This window comes from Diplotaxodon limnothrissa, linkage group LG23 (assembly GCF_057381915.1).
Source record: "Diplotaxodon limnothrissa isolate DT_005_m linkage group LG23, D_limnothrissa_male_GT1.1, whole genome shotgun sequence".
NCBI lineage: Eukaryota > Metazoa > Chordata > Actinopteri > Cichliformes > Cichlidae > Diplotaxodon > Diplotaxodon limnothrissa.
Window position 1 is genome coordinate 9,958,021 of NC_140617.1, and position 26,212 is coordinate 9,984,232.

General features: G+C 36.5%; 1 protein-coding gene across 1 annotated transcript; it reads right to left on the minus strand.

Annotated features, from left to right (window-relative positions):
• Positions 1 to 244: 244 nt before the first annotated feature.
• Positions 245 to 8,568, minus strand: LOC146607559 (ELAV-like protein 1). Its single transcript, XM_085347796.1, has 8 exons — positions 8,433 to 8,568; positions 7,347 to 7,409; positions 5,936 to 6,007; positions 5,665 to 5,833; positions 2,168 to 2,271; positions 1,552 to 1,705; positions 1,239 to 1,464; positions 245 to 1,086 (listed from the first exon to the last, which is right to left on the minus strand). Exons 2-8 carry the CDS (start codon positions 7,380 to 7,382, stop codon positions 768 to 770), a joined length of 1,080 nt encoding a protein of 359 aa, XP_085203922.1. The 5' UTR covers positions 7,383 to 7,409; positions 8,433 to 8,568; the 3' UTR covers positions 245 to 767.
• Positions 8,569 to 26,212: the final 17,644 nt, after the last annotated feature.

The following is a 26,212-nucleotide window of genomic DNA, read 5'->3' on the forward strand; positions in this document are numbered from 1 at the left end:
TTCTGATGTTTTGGATCCAAATAAACAGATTTGTCCAAACAGACCACTGCATTTGTCATCGTTCAGTCACGCCATTGTACTGAATATGCAACGACACAGAAATAGTAAAATAAACTCCACACTTTGTGTCCATCGATAAAGAAAAAGTTTGACAGTTTAAAGAAATTCAGACAAAGGGGAGACAAACATTCAGACACAGGTTAAGTTTTCACAATAACAGATTTATTGCTGAATAAATGTCACAATGAAGCTGCAATACAAAAATAAAACAAATGAAAATCGACTTCACATCAGTTACCTGTTCATCAGGTGCATTCCTCTACCTCACCTGTACAACATGAAACTAATCGTCTAACACTGACCTGATCACCTGACATGATAACGTCAGGTTACCTGTCCAAACTTTTAATCCTTTAATCAGTTGTCAGTGGTTACCATGACATCATTTACATAAACTGTACATAAAACCAATTGAACGTTTTACTCAAATCAGAAAAGAGCAGATTTAGTTTCCGTAACCTTTGACCCCAAATGTTTTAAAGTAAACCTGCAGAAATTGATACAACTCCAGTTATGTTCATAACAATGCTGACAGTCAGCTGTCAGTCATACTGCAAATTTCAGTCCTTTATTGTGGATGAATGCCCACACAGCCAGAAAAATTACTTACTGACATAAAGAAAGAGGGCATGCTGGGAAAAACTGAGAAAACAGACAAAAAACAAAAACAAAAACACCTGTTATTAGTTTTAGCCTTGCCCCCTCCTCTATTTGTGCCCCTTGCTGGTCTTGAAGGAGACCTGCAGGACTTTGTCCCCCAGGCGGTACCCGTTCAGGCTGTGGATCGCCATGGCAGCTTCCTCGTAGTTTGCCATTGTAACAAAGCCAAAGCCTTTGCACTTATTGGTGTTAAAATCTCGGATCACTTTCACATTCAAGACTGCACCGAACGGGCCAAACATCTGCCACAGCATGGCCTCGTCAGCTTCCTGGCCCAGGTTGTAGATGAAGATGCACCAACCAGAGGATGAGCTCCCCGAGGCCCCACCCCCTCCGCTCATGTGGTCGGTGCTCATTGGAGAAAACCTGGACACACGAAGTATTAGACAGCTGCAGATTAACTGATTCTCATCGAACAGTAACAAACATCTAAGTCAATTAGCTGCTGGATCTCGGGACAAGGTAGGTTAGAGTACTCAGACTACAGTAATCAGGTTATTCTGAGCAGGTCAGCATACCGGAACCTTTGTGCCTGGTGATGGACAGGCCCCCCAAAGCGTCGTGATTGGCCGTGGTACATCTGTGACATCATCTGGGAGTTCCTGGCCTGGTTGGGATTGGCAGCAAACTTGACCGTGATTGGCTCAGCGCTGCCGGGAGGCGTGTGTCCGTTCAGGTGTTTGACAGCGTCATCGGCCTCGGCCCTCTTATCAAAGCGGATGAAGGCCACGCCACGTGACAGACCTAAACAGCCAACCAGAACAGAATTTTTTCAGTTCCAAACATCACAAGCCATCACATGACCCTGAGCTTACTGAGCGCGTGCGGTACCTGAAGCCTGGTCCACTAACACTCTAGAATTGATGATGCGACCGTAGTGCGAGAACATGTCCTCCACGTCCTGCTGACTGAGAGTCCGTGGCAAACCACTGATATACAGGTTCGCATCTTTGATGGCGTCCGAACTCGGCCGTGCAAATGAAACCTGCGGGGAAGTGACAGGAAGTAAGTCAGCTGATCATCTTTACAAAATAATTGTCACAGAAAACAAACTGTGATGAAAATAAAAAATACAGTTACATTGAGTTCAAATAAAATCCAGATTTAAATTTTTAAATATTCAATAAAAATAAATAAAAATCCACAATTTTTCCAAACAACAAAATAAAACACAAAATAAAAGCATCAAAACAGGCTCTGATCACCAAAATAAAAGCATTAATATCATTAATGTCTGAAAGTAAAAGGTGCAGTACGTTGTCTCACTGAATTGAAGAAATTCACAGATTCAGTGTTGACACGTGTCGGTGCGAAAACAATTAAAAACAAAACAGCAGAGTTTGAAAATACCTTCATCCATCAGACAGGTGAGAGTGCCCTCTACTGTCCGGGGAACATAACACATCAGTTGAGACAGGAAAAACAAAGAGCACCTGTGGCACGTTACCTTGATAGTTTTAGACTGTAGCCTCAGGCCATTGAGGGTACTGATAGCCCTCTCTGCATCACTAGGGTTAACAAAGTTAACAAAGCCGTAACCTAAACTGTGGCCTAGAGAAACACAAAGGAAAACAACAAAATAAAAAACAAAAGCGTCTGTTACAGCTGCTACACAGTCCGAGAGAAACAAACACAGAGTTCAAACTAAGTACAGAGATCCATACAGTCAATTGGAAAACATCAGTTTTCTGAACAAACCGAGAAAACCTGCCGCCACCCACCACGCTGCCTGACCGCCGCGCACCTACCACGTTTTAGCTCTCAAAACAGTTAGCCAATGTACCTTGCAGTGTCACCTATTTAAAAAAAATAAAAAATAAAAAAAAATAAAAAAAATCAACTTTGGAAAAAAACTCACTACAAACAAAGAAGTTAAAGGTCATCTCTCCTGTTACACTTCAACACAAGTTAGTTCTCACAGAAAATAAAGTGATGAAAATAAAAACTGCACTTACATCGAGTTGAAATAAAATACAGATTAAATGTTTAAATATTCAATATAAATATTAATTTATTTTTTATCTGAAAAGGTAAGATCTCACCTGATTTGGCCAGTTCAGGTAAGATCTGTCCATGGAAGTAAATAATTTATCGTCGTCAGTGAATGAGGTTAAAGATGACTCACTGGTGATATATTACTTTGGCATGAGGGTGGTTAGCCACATGATGATGATGATCAAACCGTCGGCACAAATCATCTGCACATGGTTGTATTGAACGCACGACGACCTGACGATTACACGCTGGCAGGATGCAATCCTGCATCACCCCACACGACTGTTGAAAACGATTGTTTTCTCGACTTGTTCAGAACAAAAAAAATCTTCAAATATTTTTAAAGTTTTACAAACAGCCTGAAAAAAAAAATCAAACAGGTGAAAATACTTTTTAAAACAAACAAACAAAATAAAACCCCACAAAAAATAAAAAACAAAACACCTTTATCAGAGGCTGGACGAAAAAAATTCAACCAAAACTTTCATTCTTTGCTCAGGCACTGACATGCTCGCCATTTGCTCGCCATTTGCTCGCCAATCAAAGTTATTCTGTTTCTGCTGTAGGGCAGAAGACCTGAAAACCTGCAACCAAGCCACGTGTCATCTGAAGACATTCATCACCAGACGGCCGTCGCCTCAAAATGTAATTACAAAGTTTCAAATTCTTATAAAATAAAAAACAAGAAGTTCAGTTAGTGTCAACATATTCTTGCCACACCTCTTTTCTAAATCATTCTTTAATTTGTTTTGAATCATTCAGTAAATAACTTTTTATTTACTTTGTTCGCCCAGCCCTGATGTAACCAATCAGCATTAAGTACCTGTTAGACACTTTGATGTCATTAAACCTGGTGTGAAAAAAAATGAAGATTACAACAACAAAAATATCCAAATTGTTTTATGACAAAAAAAAAAAAAAAAAAAAAAGAGAGAGAGAGAAAAATCACAAAATTCACCTAAAAAAAAGAAGAACAAAAAAACAGAGTTAAAACCCCCCCCAAAACAAACAAAATCAGCTGATCGTCTTGAAACCCCCCAAAAAACAACAGTGAACAGGAAATACTGCAAACAGTACTATAACGACTATGTACTGATACTACAACTACTGCAAAATACAGCTGTGACCTACTTCGCAGTATAAGGAGTACAAAGTACAATGAAGCATGAACAAGTACACGTGTTAATGCTGAAATACATTTACTTCAAGTACTGAAATAAAACATATTCACAGTAAAACTTATAATGCTTCAAAAGTAATCTGGTATTTGTCTTTAGTAAAATTATCATCATTAGTCGTAAGCAAAGTAATACCACAGTACTACTGTGTGTAACAGTACCCCAGTAATACCATAGTACTACTAGAGCTGGGCGATAGAACGATAACGATATGTATCGCGATATAACTTTGACTCGATAGAGAAATTAAGCTATCGCGATAGACCTCGCCGCTCTTGTCCTCAAGAAAAAAAAAAAAAAAAAAAAAAGAAGGTCAGCCAATCCAAATTAAGTAGCGCAGAGCCGAACCAATCACAGCCGCAGCGTCACGTCGCGTGACTTGTTACGTACAGCACAAGTGCCAAGCCGCACGTGTGTTTGTTTGGGAAACAGCCAGCGGGTAATGGAGCCAGTGCGTAATGGAGGAAATGAGTGTGCCGACTAGAAAAATCAACCGAGCGTGACCGAAGAGAAAACAGATGATGGTTCCAATGCCGGAGAGATTGTCGAACGGAAGAGCCATAGAAGTTCCGTAGTGTGAAGGTATTTCGGCTATTTCAAGTCTGACAAAAAACAGAGTAGCGTGCACTGTAAATTGTGCCGAAAGCAAGTCTGGAAATACAATAAACTGGTGCATGCATCACACTGTGCGCCACGTTATTGTTTCGGTGAAATGAATTTCTACAATACTGTTAATTCTACTCTCTGCAGTGTTTAAATGCTTACATATACACAAAGTTACTGTCCCTCCACACATACGACTCGGTTCTGCTTCTATGCCCCAGCTTTGTTTACTTTTTCCCACCGAGGCTTCTAGACTTCTGATTGGCCAACATTTCGGCACGGTTAGGAATCTAGCGCCACCTGCTGCTTTGGCATGTTCATAGCAGCGTTTTCCTTCATTTCTGCCTTTATGTGTGGACGGGATTATTTTTTAAAACGAAAACGGAAAATCTCCGTTTTCAAAAATACCCGTGTACGTGTGGACGTAGCCTCAGTCTCTGACTGGAAGCGCTAATTCGTCATTCGGCTTTTGTCAGACTAAAGTAACTGTTAAAACTGTTTGAAAAGCTCAGCTATACAACAAGGAGAGATTGAGAATTTCCTTTTAGTTCTCAGTTTATTTGATATTGACAAAAGTTAGTCAGTTTTGTCTGTTCTTCTGTAAAACAAACTAAGATTTATTTTTAGAATTAATATTTTGTTTCTAAGTGGAATTGACAATTTAGTCTGTTTCGTTTGTTCTATTTTGAAACTTAAACGCTTTAGCGGCTGCCTTTTGTGTAGTTTGCAATATTTGCCTTTATTTATCTGAAAAAGTCTCATGTTCCTTAAGTACATCTACCCTGTTGAACTTATTATGGGAAATAAATATTTAAATAAAAACAAGCTGCTGATTATTTCACATTTTACTTGTGAGCAACGGCACATTTAAATCTTACAAATATAGTTATTTGGCTTATATCGTGATAGATATCGTTATCGCCTGAAATGAAAAAAACATATCGTGATATGAAAAAATCTCATATCGCCCAGCTCTAAGTACTACCTGAATAATACTGCAGTACGATTGGGGAGCTCAGCACCTGCTGCAGTCCAGGTACTCAGAAGTACTACAGTGATTCTACTGTAGTACTGCAGTAGTGGTACTAACAGTGATACTGCAGCAGCACTTCAGTAGTACTGTATTAGTGGTACTTCAGCACTACATTAGCAGTACTTTCATCGTTACCTGCCACTTTGTCGCGGATGAGCTTGGCAGACTCGACCTCGCCGACGCTGCTGAAGAGGCTGCGTAGCTCGTCCTGGCTCATGCTCTGCGGCAGGTAGTTCACAATCAGGTTCGTGCGTGCGTCTTCGTCCTCCATCATCTGCTCGCCGTACCCGTTATCGTACAGCTCCTGAGGTCATTACATCATCACCATCATCACTTTCACTAAAGTCAAAAAGATGCCAGAATAAAGGAAGTGAACAGATTCAGCCAATCAAAGCGTAGCACTCACATTTCCAGCAGCTCCTTTAGCGGCGAGCGAAGCGTCTCTGACATCACCCTGAGAGTTCTGAACCTCACACACCTGAAACACACACACCACACACACCTGTCATAAACATGCACTAATCCCCAGGCCCTGATTCAGGAATTGGGTTCAGCTAAAACTCTGAGTTTGTTAACCCTGAGATAAGATAGACTTGGGTTTCTGTTCCAGAAAGAGAGCCACCAGGGTAAAGAATTTTGGAAACTAAACTTTGGGTAACCTCTGACAGGTGTTCCCTCTGACTCCTCCCCTCCTCCTGGACCTGAATTAGCTGAGTGACCCTTGCTTTCATAAAGTCACAGCTATTAAGTCAGTCCAACCAACCACTCATCAATATATCAGCACAGAGACAGCTATTCCATCAATGACAGATTACAACTTAGAATCAAATCTCTAGTGACAGTATGAGTGTAATACGATTACAGTTATTGTAGAATCACCGTTTACATGACATCGATCAGCGATCAATCGTCAGGCTCAGTGATGGATTTTAGTGACAATAAGGCTGAAATGACTTTCAGATCCAAACTGAACTAAATGTGTTTAAAGTGACATTTTATAAGCAGACAGTCTGACTGTAGTCTGATTACATTTCATGCTGACATAGGTTCACAGATTCAGATTCTGTCATTTGGGATGGGTGACACTCATCTACTAATTGGAAGGTTAGTGGTTCTGCTGCAGTTTGCAGGCCAAAGTGTCCTTGAGCAAGACACCGAAGCCTGAGCTGCTCTATGATGCGTTTATCGGTGCGTGAAGGCGAAACAGAAAGCAGTCAGGTATATTAAAAAGTGTTCGTATGAATGTTCAAAGTCTGAAAATCGCCTGAAAAAGTCTCACCGACTTGACCCAGAACCAGATCACCCAAAGGAATCATAGGCTCCGGTTTTCAGATAAGCTCTGAATTCTCTTTGCGATTACATTTGTAGTACAAAGCCAGATTGCCGACTTAGCAAGCTTAAGCTCAGAGTTCTGTGCCACAAAGGTGGCATTCTTTGTACCTGTGAGATCACCGTGGTAATGCGTGCCGATCACATGGTCAGGAGCAGGTTTAAATCTGATGGAACTGCCTTGTTTTCACCGATTCTGTCATTTACGGTCTGAGTCAGCGAGACTGAGATCCTCTACTCATCGTTTTATTTGTAAAACCTGTTCAATGGCCTCTGGGTGACATCATGGCCGAAACCCAGGTGTGAAGTCACATGATGCATATGTTCAGCTGCTGATGTAGAAAATGCAGAAACAGTTTGATGTTTGGTCCTCGTGCTATCATTTTGTTAAGCTGGTTAACTGAAAGAAAGCTTGAATTTGTTGAACCCGCTTCACAGCACAGCCTCTGAACAGGTTAAAAACACTTGATCACTACTGATCCACTCACCTTCAGGTACCTGATGTGTCCTCGTCTTTGCGCCATGGAAATGATTCAGGAAGTTAACTGCGTCTGGGAAAAATAGCAAAAGCAGCTGATTATTGATCATTGCTTATCATTTGCAAGCTACTCGATAAACTGAAGGTGATCAGAATTCAATCTGTTTCAATCAGGAAACCCAAACCAGTAACTCTGATGATGGGTCCCCAGTTTAGCTCATTTCACTCTGTATTATCTTATGTTCCTGTTGCTACAGTAGCATTATTGATTGAGAAGCACCTGTGAAGTCCAGGTGTTCTCTGTGGATCAATGTGCAGATGTTGATTCCAGATCCCAAAACGTTGATTATGTTCATCTGGACGTGTTCAGTGGGAGAAACATTTCATCACCATCCAGGTGACTTCTTCAGTCTCAGCTGACTGCAGGTTTCCAACCTTATAAACAGTACATTTGCACAACAACGGAAGCTAACCTACTGAATAAACAATGGAGTCATGCAGTCAGCTGAAAGTCACCTACATAAGGATGAAATGTTTCTCCCATCGGAAAAGCCACATCAAGATTAACAGAATCAACCTTTTGGGAATTACTTACCTGGATGATTGAGCATGCATCAAGACATTGATTCCAGATGTTTCTCGGCCTGTTTGACTCACCTGCAGCTTTCTATAAGATGACATCTGACCCCAAACACTGCCAATCAGAATGACGTCTGAGAATGTCATCAACATTTCTAACCAACCAAAGAGCTCTAGAACTACATTTACCTGCCTGACACCCCGAGAACCGTCTAACCGCTGAAGCACCGCCCACAGGTCCAGGTGAACACATTAACTTAATGGATTAACACATATTTACTTAATTACAGAGATCGCTGGCGTTTCTCAGAAAAACCCGTAGGTTTCCAGTTCCGGTCCAGTTCGCGTTACAGTCGGGTCTCACATGTGGATAGGTAAGCAGGTAAAGTGGGTAAAATAAAAGCGCGCACTTTGAGGCCGCGGAGCTGCTAGCATTAGCCGCTGTTAGCACCGCGGACACACCACGAGGCTACTCGGCCACTCGCACCTTGGCACTCAAAGACGTCACCGTTCTTACCTGTGGGAGTGCGGACAGGTGATCCGGTGTGATTGGGTCAGATTTCGATCCGCAGTTGGAAGATGAGATGATCTGTCGATCCTAACAAGCACGTTCCCTACTGCACACAAAGAACCAACTGCCGCCCAGTGAAGTATCGCGAGATCTCCCCCTGTCCTCCTTCCTCTTCTTCTTCTGTAAAATAGGACTGTGCTCCTTATTTGCCCCCTGCTGGAGTCATTGGGAAAACACGAAAATCAAATCAGAAGTTTTGTTTTGATTTTACTGAAGAACTTTATTTATAAAATAGAACCAACAACACGTGTACCAGAAAACTAAACATGACATCACCCAAACATTAACATCCAGCTGTAAAACATCTGTCTGCTCAGAATGAGATGGTCAACTCCCGCAAATGTTGTACCTTTTATATTGTAAGGAAAAGACCCTACAATAATAAAAAGAAAACAGCAAAACCCCCAACAATCACATGACCCCCTTATGAGCAAGAACTCTGTTGACAGTGGGAGGGGGAAAAAAAAACCTTTTACAGTTTTTCACAGTTATTTACACACAATTTCTTGTACTTCAGACACAATGACTACAACATGTATCTGATGCACCAACCCCCTGAACCAATCCTGCTAAACTACAAACACAATTTCTGCTTTACACTCAAATTGCAGTTTTAAAACACACTTTTTTTTAAACACACTACATGCAATTCTCTGCATTTGGCACAATTTTCATGAAGAAAATCTTTGTTTTCACAAGAAACACACTTTCATTCAAAATGGTAAGCTCAGTTGCCCTACTTTTCCTACTAACTCATCACATGAAGGGCTCTAGACTGCGACCAATTTGGTCGCAAAATTTTTCAACTTAAAAAATCCTAGGTCGCACAGGTGCGACCAACTGTTTGAGTGGGGAAAAAAAAAGAAAGAAGAAAAAGAAAAGCCCCCACAACTCTGACAGTCTCCGTGTGGTCAAAACAGACACACATTATGCCCCTATTGTGGTCTAAACCAGAGGCGGAGCCAGACATTTGAAACACCCAGGGCTTAGCTCTAAAGGGTAGTATGCATGTGGGATTTTTTTTTTTTTTTTTTTTGGGGGGGGGGGGGGGGGGGGGGGGGGTTTAGAAATGACTGATTAATTGGCTCTGTTTTGAGTTTTGTTCAAAAAAGAATGACTTCATATAGGGAAAAATATATATCACGTATGCAGGACACCTTAAACTAGTTTTTTAATTAAGCAGCAAGGCAGAACAAAGGTGGGGCTGTATTAAGACACAAGGACTAAACCCCAATTCAACCAGACCCAGAACTGATCCGGAATTAAAACAGGACTACAACAGTTCAAAATCAGGACTGATGACTTAACCAAGACAGAACCAGAATCAGAACTAGATGATAGTAGCACTAAAAATCATCATAGACCTGCACTACACTTATTTTTTTAATTCTACCAAAGTACAATATTTAGATTGAGAAAAGTTTATATAATTATTTAGCCTTGTTGTGCAAACAAGCCTGCATAACTTAATAAATGTAGAATTTGAAAAATAGTAAACCTAAAAAGAAACACTAGGTACGAGATACATGAGTACCTATGATACGGTGATACTTTTGGTAAACAACCATTTGACTAACATGTGTGTCTCACCTGCTCTTGTTCATCTCTGTTCTGTCCTCATTCTCCATCTCCCTCTCTGTTCCTCTCTCTCCCTCTTTGTGCTGACAATCATCAAATATACAGTTGAAACCAGATATTTACATACTCTTCAGATCAAAACACAAATACTTTTTTATTTGTAACATCAAATCAGACTAAATGTTTATTTTTTTTAGATTGATAAATATATCATTTATCAATAACATATTTGTTAGCTTTAAGAGTAAAGAGAGAAACTATCTGTATTTCTTAATTGTAAATGGCACCAAATTGTATTCAAAATTGAGCCACACTTATGGAGCTCCACGATTCTTTTCCTGGTGTTTTGGTTGATAAATTTAGGGCTGGGTATTGTCACTGATTTCTAGAATCGATTCAATTCCGATTCACAAGGTCCCGAATCGATTCGATCCACGATTCGATTTAATTTGATTTGATTCAATTCAATTCAATTCAATTTGAATCTGGGAAATTTTGACAGTCAGAAAAAGGAAGCTGACACACGCAAGACTTTATCAAAGGTGTGAGCATCACAGCAGATGCCTTTGTGTCAAAGTAGCTGAGGATAAAACACAGAAAAACATGAAGGCGATTTTCCTGGCCTGGATTTTATAAAAATATTCTGCAGTACATCAAAAACGAAAGAAAACCATTAATCAACACATGAACATTACCTCTGACGTTACAGCGGTTTTATTAGAGACACGGCTAAGCGTTTTGCATAATTTAAAAAAGTTTAAATTTGTTCAGTATTGAACGGCAGAAATTAGGTTTTCTTTTCGGAAGTATATAAAAAAAAACTTAAAAAAACGTCGGCCGACAGCGCTGTAAACAACGGTAGACTTGTGCGTAACAAGCAAGCGAATAATGAAGAAAACAGATTTTTAGACGGGAAACTGTTCTTGAAGTACAGAGAGAGAGGGAGAGAGAGGGAGAGAGAGAGAGCTGTGCATCGTGGTCGAAGCAAAACAGTAAAAGTAAGAGTGAATACATGACGATGTTTATGTGAAGCGTAGTTTGGATCTTCTTTTGCTGCTGGTTCGGTCAATATTGTTTGGAGAGACATCAAACTAACAGCTGTAGAATCAGCGCATAAAGGGCGTGAACACAAAGCGCGGACAGATCAGAATCAGCGAGCTGTCGGCTTTCAGCCCCGACCGTGAGAAAGGCCACATCTAACTGATTTGAACCGCGGGTTGTGCTGTGTGTTTAAGTCTTTGTGCAGAATCTGTGTTCCTGCTCTCATTTATTGTCTTAGCTGTTTGGTGGTTGTTGAAATTTTGTGAGATTTCACCAGAGATTCTGGCATTTCGGGCAAAATAAATTTATATTAAAAAATCGATTCAGGATTTTAATGAATCGATTTTACATTATCCAAGCCAGAATCGATTTTAATCGATAAATCGATTATAAAAACCCACCCCTAGTTGATATCTCTTAATTTTCCCATTTCAAAGAAACAGGCTCTGTTTTGCCTTTTATGCATCCACAGCTGTGCCACCAATTTACTCACATGGACTCTACTAACCTATCAGAAGCTTCTTCAGCTCAGAATGGAATTGTCTGGAGTTTTCTTATTAATTAACAATAAACTTAGTGTACATGTACTCCTAAATTTGATGAAAGTGATAAAAAAATAGGAAGCTTTGTCTCTCTTTATTCTGACATTTAACTAATTCAAAAGATATTTCAATATTTATTTATCCAAAACAAAACAAGTTTACTCTAAATTGATGTTGTACAGTAAAAAAATGTTCTTGTGTTTTCCATAAAATGTATGTAAATATCTGGTTTCAACTGTGAATATACTGCTGTGTATTGAAGTTCCTCTTGTTTTGCATAGGAATATACTGAACAACATACAAAGCATAATATATAAAATACTACCAGAGTTTTTTCTTTGAAAGAAGCTTCTTATGTCCATTCTTGTATATCAGTGCATTACTGAAACCGATTTATTTAGCCGTGGAGGGTAACAACTGAAAATATGAAATAGACACACATGTAAGCATAGCTGGACTGGCCATCGGGCATACCGGGCATTTGCCCGGTGGGCCGCTGGCGATTTGTTGTTTTTATGGGCCGATGGATATTTTTTTTTTTTTTTTTTTTTTAGGAAGGGTATATATAATGAAAGGTGTTGGATTGGCCAATTGGTCATGATCGACTCTGGGCTGGACCAATTACAGCCGAGGAGGCTGGATGCACCCTCCCCCTTGTTTAGCAATCACGTGATTTTCGCGCATTGCATGCCGGGAACTCGTGGCAAAACAATCCAAGTACCGCATCAAATGCAAGCATTTGCAGCACCGCAAAACGTTCATTCTCCGGTTCCAATACCTTCTTTTTTTTTCTTTGCCGCACAAAAAAGGAATGTACAAAACAAAAGGAGAACAATGCCGGTCCGTACAAAGACAGACTCGACGAAAAGACAAAGAAAAGATACGAGGAAAAAATCAAAGGAGTGAAAGGGTCAGACCCTTACGAGCACACAGAGTGGACAAAAGACGTCAGTGTGCTGCCCACTTTCACCACGCTCAGATTTATAATTACACGGTTCTTGGAGTGAGTGCATACACTCATGAAGTTTAGTAACTTCAGGTCACTGCAACAAGCCCAGGTACAGTTTACCGACGGATGGGTGCAGGACCTTGAAATGGTAAATGGTAAATGGCCTGTATTTGTATAGCGCTTTTCTAGTCCCTAAGGACCCCAAAGCGCTTTACACAACCTGTCATCCACCCATTCACACACACATTCACACACTGGTGATGGCAAGCTACAATGTAGCCACAGCCACCCTGGGGCGCACTGACAGAGGCGAGGCTGCCGGACACTGGCGCCACCGGGCCCTCTGACCACCACCAGTAGGCAACGGGTGAAGTGTCTTGCCCAAGGACACAACGACCGAGACTGTCCAAGCCGGGGCTCGAACCGGCAACCTTCCGATTACAAGGCGAACTCCCAACTCTTGAGCCACGATCGCCGTGTAGGACGAAAGACTATTGTACGTATCATAAGTTTACCAGTCTCACAAATCGTCTTCATAAATACACATTCATTAACAGTTTATTAATAGGACCTTTGAGCTCAACGGTAATTAATTAGTAGTGGAAATAATTTCTGGTAGTGTAACAGTGTTTGTGGTATTATTCCACTTGCCACAAATATCAGTGTAATGGGGAAACAGCGCCCCCCCGCTCTCAGTGTGGCTGAGAGTTAGGTGAGGCTGGCTGCAGTAATCGCTGCCAGTCTGCCGTAGCCATACGAGAGGTGAGTTGTATTGTTCCGCACACAATATAGCTAAGTAGTACAGACACATAAAACATGTTTGATTAGCTGACGAGCACCGAGTGTAATAAGTGCTTAGTGGACACATGTCCAACACCAGTTTTATGTACTTTTCATTTGTTTATTACAGTTTTTTACAGACGCTAGGACACATTTCTCAATACTTAGGTCACGTTTGCAAAACTCCTCACACAGTGAGCACAACAGAAGTCTATGTGGGCTAAACTGAGGACCAGTTATCATTGTTTTGGCACAAAATGCATTCAATGACTACATCTCTCAAATTACATGAATCATCTTCTCACTCAGACACAACAACTGCCAAAAACCTTTGTACGGACAGGACATTTTGCATGTGCTTACATACTGTTTTCAAAACTGTTAAACTCATGGTCAAAACAATAACACAATGCAAAACTTGAAAAGACAGCAAAATCCAACGGCAATATTTTACTGAAACATATTTTAAATCTAACAATGCAGTTTAACCAGCCACAGCTGATTCTCATTGTGGATGAACATCTACACAGTTGTTACTCCTTCAATTTTTCAACTCCTTCAATTCTGGCATGCCAGAAGATTCTTTCCTAGGTGTGTTGCCCAAGATGACATAAGATGTGATGTGGATGAGAACCTGTGGCCAAATGGAGAAGACCGAGTAGATTAGCATTACTATTGTATGTGTATCAGTGGATGGTGTGTATACGAATTCTTGTATTTTGGGATTACTTAGTGCAAAAAAATAAAAATACATAAACATAAATACATGATGTCTGATTCATTCCAGTAACATATATTGAAATTATAAACAGAGATGTGTCCTTGTTTTACACAGGAAAACACTGTGTAATGCTACATGTTGTTAGTGTTTTTTAGGTCATTGTTTTGTGGGTGACAAAGTGTGTTTGTCGGCTGTCAACCTTTGCTAGTGTTCTGGAGGAATGTTTTTATTTGAGACCTGAATGAAGTGTTTTGGTAGTTGTAGTGCATTTTGAATGTGGAATGAACTGCTTTGCCAAGCTGAGGGTCAGTTAGGAGAATTGTGTGAAGAGTTTTGCAAAAGTGACCTAAGTATTGAGAAATGTGTCCTAGCGTCTGTAAAAAACTGTAATGTGTGAAACTGTATGCTAAAGCGGAATGCTAATGAGATGTTCTGCCGTAGTGTGCTGTGCGGAGTGGTGTGTGGCGAGCCTGTGCACTGATAATACACCGTTGTTTCCATTCAGGTACATAATTTGTTGTTGCTGTTATTTTATTGTATATTAGAAATTGTAATATTGCTGCAGTAATCGCTGCCAGTCTGCCGTAGCCATACGAGAGTGTGCTGTGCGGAGTGGTGTATGGCGAGCTTGTGCACTGATAATACACCGTTGTTTCCATTCAGGAAATAAAGTGGCAACGATCGATCAGAGACTCCTTGTCTTTTTAAAAACACTACACAACGCAGAGTCGAGGAGTCTGTTTGGGCCGAACTGTTGCAGCGGGATGAAGCAGAAACCGGTTACAGTAGCATTACAGAAATGTAGCAGTGACAATAATATTGTATGTTGTAATCGCAATGGACAATAAGTGATACAAAACAACTGTTTTATCCTGTGAATAAAAGTATATGTTTTTGTCAATGTACCATGGTAATAACAGAAGCGAAACACAATATTGTGTCAGGACAATTCACTATTTATGCACAATAAATAAAGGAGCATAGCGCGACAATTTCTGTTCAGCGCCAGACTTGCTTGTAACCTATATCACCAATTATGTTAAGAAAAATGACGTATTAACTACTAAAAAACTCTGACCTTTGTGGGAATGCTTGGAGCAGACTAACATGTGAGCTGGAGTGTTCTGAGACGTTATATTTGGTATATCCAGACCATCCGTCGGCTCTTACTTCGGAAACATGGCTTAAAAAATTTCTCTTCAACGATGTAATCCGATAAAAAAAAAAAAACGATCTCTTTACCCATCGGCTTCCCATGGCTGTCATGCGACCGGCTATTGAAGTTAATAATACAACAGCTTCTTGCCATTTTTTGGGTTTCTTTTTATCGCTGTGTAACTGAGTTCAATTGAAAGCCTGCGTGCGCTAGTACCTCTTGCCACAAGTTCCCAGAATCCTTTGCGGTTTTATCCCTGAATGACGTCACATTTTCAATCTTTATCCTTTATCCGATTTTTTGTCCCAGTCCAGCCTTGCATGTAAGCTAAGACTCTCTAAAGAAACAGCATTGTTGTTGTTCGGCTTTTCATTTTGCCATTTGTTGATTCACTTGAAGAGCAAGTAACGTAATATGGGTCAAGCGATCAGTTTGATATCAATCTTTCGTGATACACCGTCATATTTACATTATTTGTACGGTACGAATGATTTGTTTTGGTACCTGGTCAAACTTAAGCTCTCCTTAGTATGGCTGGCTCCGTTTCTCCAACAGCGCACTCACAGGCAGCAGCTGCCCCGCCCTCTCACTCAGTCCTTAGTGCCTGAGCTCGGATCATACCAATATCAGGGGGAATTCACGCACAGTCGTAAATTCCCACAGTGTGCACTATGTGCTTCGAATATTGTGTGTACTTTTTGTTTTATACAGTTGTCAGCCAGGCATCTAACTATGAAAAAATTACACTCCAAAAGACCCCAGGCTTCTGACAAAACAACCCGGGCTTAAGCCCAGTAAGCCACCCCCACGCTCCGCCCCTGGTCTAAACCAATCAGAGCTAGTCAAGGGCAGGACCTCTCTGATTGGCCATGGTCCAGTTGAACGTGCAGGTGGATAGAGAGAGGTGAGTTGCTTGAATAAAACGATAAAGCTCACAAAACTATTTCAACAACCACCAAACAGGAAATAAAACTTCAGTTACTTTTGACACAAAGGCATCTGCTGTGATGCTCACACCTCTGATGAAGTCTCACATGTATCAGTACTGATAAGTGATCAGAATTATAATATGTCTGACTGTCAAAATTGGATCGAATCAGGACCTCGTGAATCGGAATCAAATGGATTATAGAAATCAGTGACGATACCCAGCCCTAGTGAGCAGTCTAGGCCTGACAGAAGTGGATTTAGCTGTGGGTAATAAGAAAAGATGAAAAGAACTATTGATAACTTTTTTGTTAAGTTAAGGCCTGATCCGTCTGAAATTCATAGCCAGTCCTCTGACACGGAGCTATCAATCTCTGAACCCTGAAATAGCACAGTGTACCCAGAAAACACATTATATGATGGAATAAATGCACTGCCCAAATGGGTAAACACCTTTCACACATAATTGCAATTAAGAAATCAGAGCTATATAAAAGGGCAACAGGTGAACTCTTCTGTTTTGGAGGAATGGATGCTAACCAGAGGAGTGAGACTAAGAGGAGGAGGACAAGGACGATGAAGGCCAAGGAACGTAATCTCCGATGAGCTCAAAGCCACTTTGGTTGGCCATGTGGTCAACCATGGTCTAACAATAAGGGAGGCAAAGTGTACAGCCAAATTTGATCAGGTGCACTGTAGCATCCATCATCCGGACTTTCTGAAGTGAGAATAGGTAAGAAATCTTACAGTACTCAATGAGTACTTTACTGTAGCACAGTATTGCCTGTGGACTGTTCTGTAGAATGTGAAAGTAAAGTATGTGTCATGTATTTGGGAAATGTATTCCTATATTATATTCCTACATAGTAGGCCTATTCATAGTATTTTACAGTATACTATTTGTATTGCAGAGCTGAAAGCTTACCAACACGAGGTGGTCGGGAACGTCTTCTGTCTCCTGAACAGGAGAATGAAATCATTAACATGCTTCTAGAAAATAATGCCATAACAGCACAGCAAATACAAAGAAAAATAATAAAAGACAACAACATGTTTCAAAATACTGATAAGGTCAGCTTATCAACACTGGAACGTGTCCTCAGAAATAATCTGAGGATGAACCAGCTCTACAGGGTGCCATTTGAACGCAATTCAGAAAGAGTCAATGAATTGCAATACATGTGGAAGTAAGTCCCATACAATCCCACAATTAATGCATACTCTCAACAGTATATAAATTACAGTACTGTACATACGCATACTCTGATTATGCTTCACAATAGTGACCACTCCAAGTCTGTATTACGTATCATGTTTGTTTCAGAGTTGGTAACTGGTTCACTGTCCACCCACACTTTTTAGTTGTTTATCTCCCTCCATATTCTCCATTCCTCAAGCCCATTATAAGGAATCTTTTTCTGCCTGGAGATGGAAAGTGTATGACCGAAATCCACACACACATACCCCTTCCCAAGCTATGGAAGATGCATGTGAAGATATAGCAGTTGATGCTATTCATGGCTGGATTCGCCATGCTTGGCAATATTTGCCCTGCTGATCAACCAGGGCAAACATTGCTTGTGATATGGATAAGGTGCTGTTTTCATTCAAATTCCGGTGCTTTCATTCTATTTTTTTTGTTTTCATTCAAATTCCGTTGTTTTCATTCAAATTACGTTCTTTTCATTCAAATTCCGTTGTATTCATTCTAATTCTGTTGTTTTCATTCTAATTCTGTTGTTTTCATTCAAATTCTGTTGCTTTTATTCAAATTCTGTTCATTTCATTCAAATTCCATTGTTTTCATTCAAAATCTGTTGTTTACTTTCAAAATCTGTTGTTTTCATTCAAGTTCTGTTGTTTTCATTCAAATTCTATTGTTTGTTCTCAAATTCTTTTCTTTTCATTCTAATTCTGTTGCTTTCATTCAAATACTGTTCTTTTCATTCAAATTCTGTTCTTTTCATTCAAATTCGATTCTTCTTATTCTAATTCCGTTCTTTTCATTTTAATTACGTTTTGTTCATTCAAATTCCGGTGCTTTCATTCTATTTTATTTGTTTTCATTCAAATTACGTTCTTTTCATTCAAATTCCGTTGTTTTAATTCTAATTCCGTTCTTTTCATTCAAATTCTCTTCTTTTCATTCTAAATCCGTTGTTTTCATTCTAATGCTGTTGTTTTTAATGCAAATGCTGTTCTTCTCATTCTAATTCTACTCTTTTTATTCAAATTCTTTTGTTGTCATTCAAATGCTGTTCTTCTCATTCTAATTCTTTTCTTTTCATTTTAATTCCGTTGTTTTCATTCAAATTCCCGTGCTTTCATTCTATTTTTTGTTTTCATTCAAATTCTGTTGTTTTCATTCAAATTCTCTTCTTTTCATTCTAATTCCGTTGTTTTCATTCAAATTCTGTTGTTTTTATTCAAATGCTGTTCTTCTCATTCTAATTCTACTCTTTTTTATTGAAATTCTGTAGTTTTCATTCAAATACTGTTCTTTTCATTTTAATTCCATTGTTTTCATTCAAATTCCCGTGCTTTCAATCTAACCCTTTTGTTTTCATTCAAATGCTGTTCTTTTCATTCTAATTCCATTCTTTGATTCTGTTCTTTTCATTCAAATTCTTTTCTTTTCATTCTAATTCTGTTGTTTTCATTCAAATTCTGTTGTTTTTATTCTAATTCCGTTGTTTACATTCAAATTCTGTTGTTTTTATTCAAATGCTGTTCTTCTCATTCTAATTCTACTCTTTTTATTCAAATTCTTTTGTTTTCATTCAAATTCTGTTCTTCTCATTCTAATTCTTTTCTTTTCATTTTAATTCCGTTGTTTTCATTCAAATTCCGGTGCTTTCATTCTATTTTTTTCTCTTTTCATTCAAATTCTGTTCTTTTCATTCAAATTCCATTCTTTTCCTTTAAATTCCATTGTTTTCATTCAAAATCTGTTCTTTTCATTCACATTCCATTGTTTTCATTCAAATTCTATTGTTTGTTCTCAAATTCTGTTCTTTTCATTTTAATTCCGTTGTTTTCATTCAAATTCCGGTGCTTTCATTCTAATTTTTTTTTGTTTTCATTCAAATTCCATTGTTTTCATTCTAATTCCATTGTTTTCATTCAAATTCTCTTCTTTTCATTCTAATTCCGTTGTTTTCATTCAAATTCTGTTGTTTTTATTCAAATTCTCTTCTTTTCATTCTAATTCCGTTGTTTTCATTCAAATTCTGTTGTTTTTATTCAAATGCTGTTCTTTTATTTTTAATTCCGTTGTTTTCATTCAAATTCCCGTGCTTTCAATCTAACCCTTTTGTTTTCATTCAAATTGCGTTCTTTTCATTCAAATTCCATTCTTTGATTCTGTTCTTTTCATTCAAATTCCATTCTTTTCCTTTAAATTCCGTTGCTTTCATTCAAATTCTGTTCTTTTCATTCAAATTCTTTTCTTTTCATTCTAATTCTGTTGTTTTCATTCAAATTCTGTTCTTTTCATTTTAATTCCGTTGTTTTCATTCAAATTCCCGTGCTTTCAATCTAACCCTTTTGTTTTCATTCAAATTCTGTTCTTTTCATTCAAATTCTTTTCTTTTCATTCTAATTCTGTTCTTTTCATTCAAATTCTTTTCTTTTCATTCTAATTCTGTTGTTTTCATTCAAATTCTGTTGTTTTTATTCTAATTCCGTTGTTTACATTCAAATTCTGTTGTTTTTATTCAAATGCTGTTCTTCTCATTCTAATTCTACTCTTTTTATTCAAATTCTTTTGTTTTCATTCAAATTCTGTTGTTTTTATTCTAATTCCGTTGTTTACATTCAAATTCTGTTGTTTTTATTCAAATTCTCTTCTTTTCATTTTAATTCCGTTGTTTTCATTCAAATTCCGGTGCTTTCATTCTATTTTTTTTTGTTTTCATTCAAATTCCATTGTTTTCATTCTAATTCCATTGTTTTCATTCAAATTCTCTTCTTTTCATTCTAATTCCGTTGTTTTCATTCAAATTCTGTTGTTTTTATTCAAATTCTCTTCTTTTCATTCTAATTCCGTTGTTTTCATTCAAATTCTGTTGTTTTTATTCAAATGCTGTTCTTTTATTTTTAATTCCGTTGTTTTCATTCAAATTCCCGTGCTTTCATTCTAATTCCTTTGTTTTCATTCAAATTAGGTTCTTTTCATTCTAATTCCGTTGTTTTCATTCAAATACCCGTGCTTTCATTCTAATTCTTTTGTTTTCATTCAAATTGCGTTCTTTTCATTCAAATTCCATTCTTTTGATTCTAATTCTGTTGTTTTCATTCAAATTCTGTTGTTTTCATTCTAATTCTGTTCTTTTCATTCTAATTCCGTTGTTTTCATTCAAACGTTGTTGTTTTTATTCAAATGCTGTTCTTCTCATTCTAATTCTTTTCATTTCATTTTAATTCCGTTGTTTTCATTCAAATTCCCGTGCTTTCATTCTAATGCTTTTGTTTTCATTCAAATTGCGTTCTTTTCATTCAAATTCCATTCTTTTGATTCTAATTCTGTTGTTTTCATTCAAATTCTGTTGTTTTCATTCAAATTCTGTTGTTTTCATTCAAATTCTCTTCTTTTCATTCTAATTCCGTTGTTTTCATTCAAATTCTGTTGTTTTTATTCAAATGCCTTTGTTTTCATTCAAATTCTGTTATTTTCATTCAAATGCTGTTCTTCTCATTCTAATTCTTTTGTTTTCATTTCAATTCTGTTGTTTTCATTCAAATTCCCGTGCTTTCATTCTAATGCTTTTGTTTTCATTCAAATTGCGTTCTTTTCATTCAAATTCCATTCTTTTGATTCTAATTCTGTTGTTTTCATTCAAATTCTGTTGTTTTCATTCAAATTCTGTTGTTTTCATTCAAATTCTCTTCTTTTCATTCTAATTCCGTTGTTTTCATTCAAATTCTGTTGTTTTTATTCAAATGCCTTTGTTTTCATTCAAATTCTGTTATTTTCATTCAAATGCTGTTCTTCTCATTCTAATTCTTTTGTTTTCATTTCAATTCTGTTGTTTTCATTCAAATTCCCGTGCTTTCATTCTAATGCTTTTGTTTTCATTAAAATTGCATTCTTTTCATTCAAATTCCATTCTTTTGATTCCAATTCTTTTGTTTTCATTCAAATTCTGTTCTTTTCATTCAAATTTCATTCTTTTCCTTTAAATTCTGTTGCTTTCATTCAAATTCTGTTCTTTTCATTCAAATTCTATTGTTTGTTCTCAAATTGTGTTCTTTTCATTCTAATTCTTTTGTTTTCATTTAAAATCTTAAAATTCAAATTCGATTCTTCTCATTCTAATTCTGTTCTTTTCATTTTAATTGCGTTGTTTTCATTCAAATTCCGGTGCTTTCATTCCAGTTTTTTTTGTTTTCATTCAAATTACGTTCTTTTCATTCAAATTCCATTGTTTTCATTCTAATTCCGTTGTTTTCATTCAAATTCTCTTCTTTTCATTCTAATTCCGTTGTTTTCATTCAAATTCTGTTGTTTTTATTCAAATGCAGTTCTTTTCATTCAAATTGTTCTTTTCATTCTAATTCTTTTGTTTTCATTCAAAATCTGTTCTTTTCATTCACATTCCATTGTTTTCATTCAAATTCTATTGTTTGTTCTCAAATTCTGTTCTTTTCATTTTAATTCCGTTGTTTTCATTCAAATTCCGGTGCTTTCATTCTATTTTTTTGGTTTTCATTCAAATTCCATTGTTTTCATTCTAATTCCGTTGTTTTTATTCAAATTCTCTTCTTTTCATTCTAATTCCGTTGTTTTCACTCAGGTTCTGTTGTTTTCGTTCAAATTCTGTTGCTTTTATTCAAATTCTATTCATTTCCTTCAAATTCTATTGTTTTCATTCTAATTCTGTTGTTTACTTTCAAATGCTTTTCTTCTCATTCTAATTCTACTCTTTTTATTCAAATTCTTTTGTTTTCATTCAAAATCTGTCCTTTTCATTCACATTCTGTTGTTTTCATTCAAATATGATTCTTCTCATTCTAATTCTGTTCTTTTCATTTCAATTCCGTTGTTTTCATTCAAATTCCGGTGCTTTCATTCTAATTCCTTTGTTTTCATTCAAATTAGGTTCTTTTCATTCTAATTCCGTTGTTTTCATTCAAATTCCCGTGCTTTCATTCTAATTCTTTTGTTTTCATTCAAATTGCGTTCTTTTCATTGAAATTCCATTCTTTTGATTCAAATTAGGTTCTTTTCATTCTAATTCCGTTGTTTTCATTCAAATTCCCGTGCTTTCATTCTAATTCTTTTGTTTTCATTCAAATTGCGTTCTTTTCATTCAAATTCCATTCTTTTGATTCTAATTCTGTTGTTTTCATTCAAATTCTGTTGTTTTCATTCTAATTCCGTTGTTTTCATTCAAATTCTGTTGTTTTTATTCAAATGCTGTTCTTTTATTTTTAATTCCGTTGTTTTCATTCAAATTCCCGTGCTTTCAATGTAACCCTTTTGTTTTCATTCAAATTGCGTTCTTTTCATTCAAATTCCATTCTTTGATTCTGTTCTTTTCATTCAAATTCCATTCTTTTCCTTTAAATTCCGTTGCTTTCATTCAAATTCTGTTCTTTTCATTCAAATTCTTTTCTTTTCATTCTAATTCTGTTGTTTTCATTCAAATTCTGTTCTTTTCATTTTAATTCCGTTGTTTTCATTCAAATTCCCGTGCTTTCAATCTAACCCTTTTGTTTTCATTAAAATTCTGTTCTTTTCATTCAAATTCTTTTCTTTTCATTCTAATTCTGTTCTTTTCATTGAAATTCTTTTCTTTTCATTCTAATTCTGTTGTTTTCATTCAAATTCTGTTGTTTTTATTCTAATTCCGTTGTTTACATTCAAATTCTGTTGTTTTTATTCAAATGCTGTTCTTCTCATTCTAATTCTACACTCTAAAAACTATTGTTTAAGCTAAACAAAAAAAATTAACGCAACAGTTTCCATTAATCTTTTTGCGTTAAGATAACTTGTGCAGAAATTACGTTGAACCAACAAACTACATTGAGTTAGAGGAATGAACTTTTCCTCTATAAGTAAAGGTAATTTTAATTACCATATACTTAATAATTGGTAACTTAAAAACATGTTTTTAAGTTGTTTACTCAAAAAATTTATGTTCCTCCAACTTCTTTTTCCATATTATTCAAAACTATTTTTTAAGTGTTATGTAATTAATGATAGTAGTTACGAAAACATTATTTTTAAGTTAATCATTTAAAATATTAAGTAGGTGATTTTCTTCATTATCATCATAATTTTAGCTTTTTCTTGTTTTTATTATTGAACTAGCTTTTAAGAATGGAATGAATTCAACATTTTTAAGCAATTAACTTTTTTTTATTGTTTGTACAGTTTGTACAATTTATATTTTACTTTAGGCAATTCAACACCTTATATTTAAACAGTGAAAATAAACCAGAAATCCACTTAGAAAACATTTGTACTAAGTGTTCAGTAAATGTTAACTTTCAGTGTTCAAACTTTTATGCAGTAAACACATTTAAGATTAATTTTACACATACAGGACTCAAAATGGTTAACAATTTTTGAAACAGAGTCAACATGTTTAACATAATGCTGGTTCATTCATCAGCACATCTCTTTGAGGATTAAATGCAGGATAAGTGTTAAGGACAGGGTAGTACAACAACTGTCAAGACACATTTCTTGAATATAATATCAAAAATAACTAGATAGAAAACAATTAGTGTCTTCTATTTTTTATCAACACTATCATTTTTTCCCAGTGGACTTCCAAATACAAAGCAACACAATCTGAATAAAATTTCTTAGTGCTCAAAACAAGTGACATCTTTAGAACATACTGTTCTTGAGACTTGTTACTTTTGCACTGGCTCGCAGTCCATCAAGATCAAGCAACAGCTTCTGAAAGACTTCGAAAGTATATTTCAGTTCCTTGCAATAGCTCAGATTGAGAGCATATATTATGCCCATGAGTAACGCACAGCAACTTGGGATATCCGGGCCCTCCAGGATTTTTGTTCCTTCTACCACAATGGTTGCAGTCTTGTGGTCAGATCCAGGGGTATACCGGTCACCGATGATGGCAATTTTCATCACCTGCCTTTCTAGGTTGGCCTCAAATTCTTCTGTGTCCTTGTAAAGCACATTTAAAAAATAGGTTAGTTGATTATAGATTAGACTTTTATCCTTGCTGAATCTTAATAATTCAGAAGATCAGTGCACACACACACACACACACACACACACACACACACACACACACACTGACCCAAATAGGATCTATCAATAAGCATGAGACAAAATTATGGTATCATAAGACAAATCAATAAAAATACAGCCCATTTTTTATTTTGATTTTTTTTAACCACACAACATGAACAACATTTTCTATGACCAGTTTGACCTGCTCTACCTAAATCGATTTCTAACATGGGATTTACTTGCTTAATGTGAGGTTCACTTGTGTAGGCCTAAAGACAACATTCTAGTTTGTTTTTAAGAAAACTAAACAACAGTATGCCAGGTTTGGTCATCAATTTAGAATGTAAAACTAAGGAAAACAATAAACTCAAATTGAACATATACATAATTATTAGCTTTGACATATTGGATTAGCTGAAATGATTAAGTGAAACGCTACAATCATTAGTTGAATTGTTCATACAAATTTACACTGTGATCAGTGTGGATTTATTTGTGTTTAAGATGCTGAATTACTTACACCAAACTCCATGAAAAGGTCTTCTTCCTTCTCTCCAAGGTATGTGATAAGGCAGCGGATGGCTACTTCTCTGCGCATTTCAATTGTATTGTGCTATTCAAGAAAAAAAAAAGATAAAGTATGAGTATAAACTACATGGGTGACTGCCAACAAAGTGCATTTCAAAGATAACACAAAGTGCAACACAAAGTCTAAATAGTTATCATACCTCAAGAAGCATGTCCTTGATCTGCCTGATTCTCACTCCTTTAGCTCCTCCCCTTGATGAAACGACATCCATCAGTTTTGGGGTGCAATGGTCAAGTTTAGCCATAAACGTGGATTCCAGGCTTACAGTGGTTATTCTCTTGAACTCTTCCTTTATCTGTAGATGACACAAACAGAAGAATTAATCCTTGCAGAAAATTAGCTATATTGCATTAATGTTCTTTTCATTTCAATTCCGTTGTTTTCATTCAAATTCCGGTGCTTTCATTCTAATTCCTTTGTTTTCATTCAAATTAGGTTCTTTTCATTCTAATTCCGTTGTTTTCATTCAAATTCCCGTGCTTTCATTCAAATTCTTTTGTTTTCATTCAAATTGCGTTCTCTTCATTCAAATTCCATTCTTTTGATTCTAATTCTGTTGTTTTCATTCAAATACAGTTCTTTCCATTCAAATTCTGTTCTTTTCATTCTAATTCTTGTGTTTTCATTCAAAATCTGTTCTTTTCATTCACATTCTTTTGTTTTCATTCAAATTCGATTCTTCTCATTCTAATTCTTTTCATTTCATTTTAATTCCGTTGTTTTCATTCAAATTCCCGTGCTTTCATTCTAATGCTTTTGTTTTCATTCAAATTCCGTTCTTGTCATTCAAATTCGGTTGTTTTCATTCTAATTCCGTTGTTTTCATTCAAATTCTCTTCTTTTCATTCTAATTATGTTGTTTTCATTCAAATTCTGTTATTTTTATTCAAATGCTGTTCTTCTCATTCTAATTCTACTCTTTTTATCCAAATTCTGTTGTTTTCATTCAAATTCTGTTCTTTTCATTCTAATTCCTTTGTTTTCATTCAAATTCTCTTCTTTTCATTCTAATTCCTTTGTTTTCATTCAAATTCTCTTCTTTTCATTCTAATTCCGTTGTTTTCATTCAAATTCTGTTGTTTTCATTCAAATGCTGTTCTTCTCATTCTAATTCTCCTCTTTTCATTTTAATTTCGTTTTTTTCATTCAAATTCCCCGTGCTTTCATTCTAATGCTTTTGTTTTCATTAAAATTGCATTCTTTTCATTCAAATTGCATTCTTTTCATTCTT

What these genes read in the sequence shown, in the direction of transcription:
- LOC146607559 (XM_085347796.1), bottom strand. Translation starts at nt 7,382, where the DNA reads ATGGCGCAAAGACGAGGACACATCAGGTACCTGAAG. An exon ending in CATCCGCGACAAAGTGGCAG is followed by an intron (nt 2,272 to 5,664) that starts GTAACGATGAAA and finishes GTGTTTCTCTAG; the next exon opens with GCCACAGTTTAGGTTACGGC. An exon ending in TACAGTCTAAAACTATCAAG is followed by an intron (nt 1,706 to 2,167) that starts GTAACGTGCCAC and finishes ACTTCCCCGCAG; the next exon opens with GTTTCATTTGCACGGCCGAG.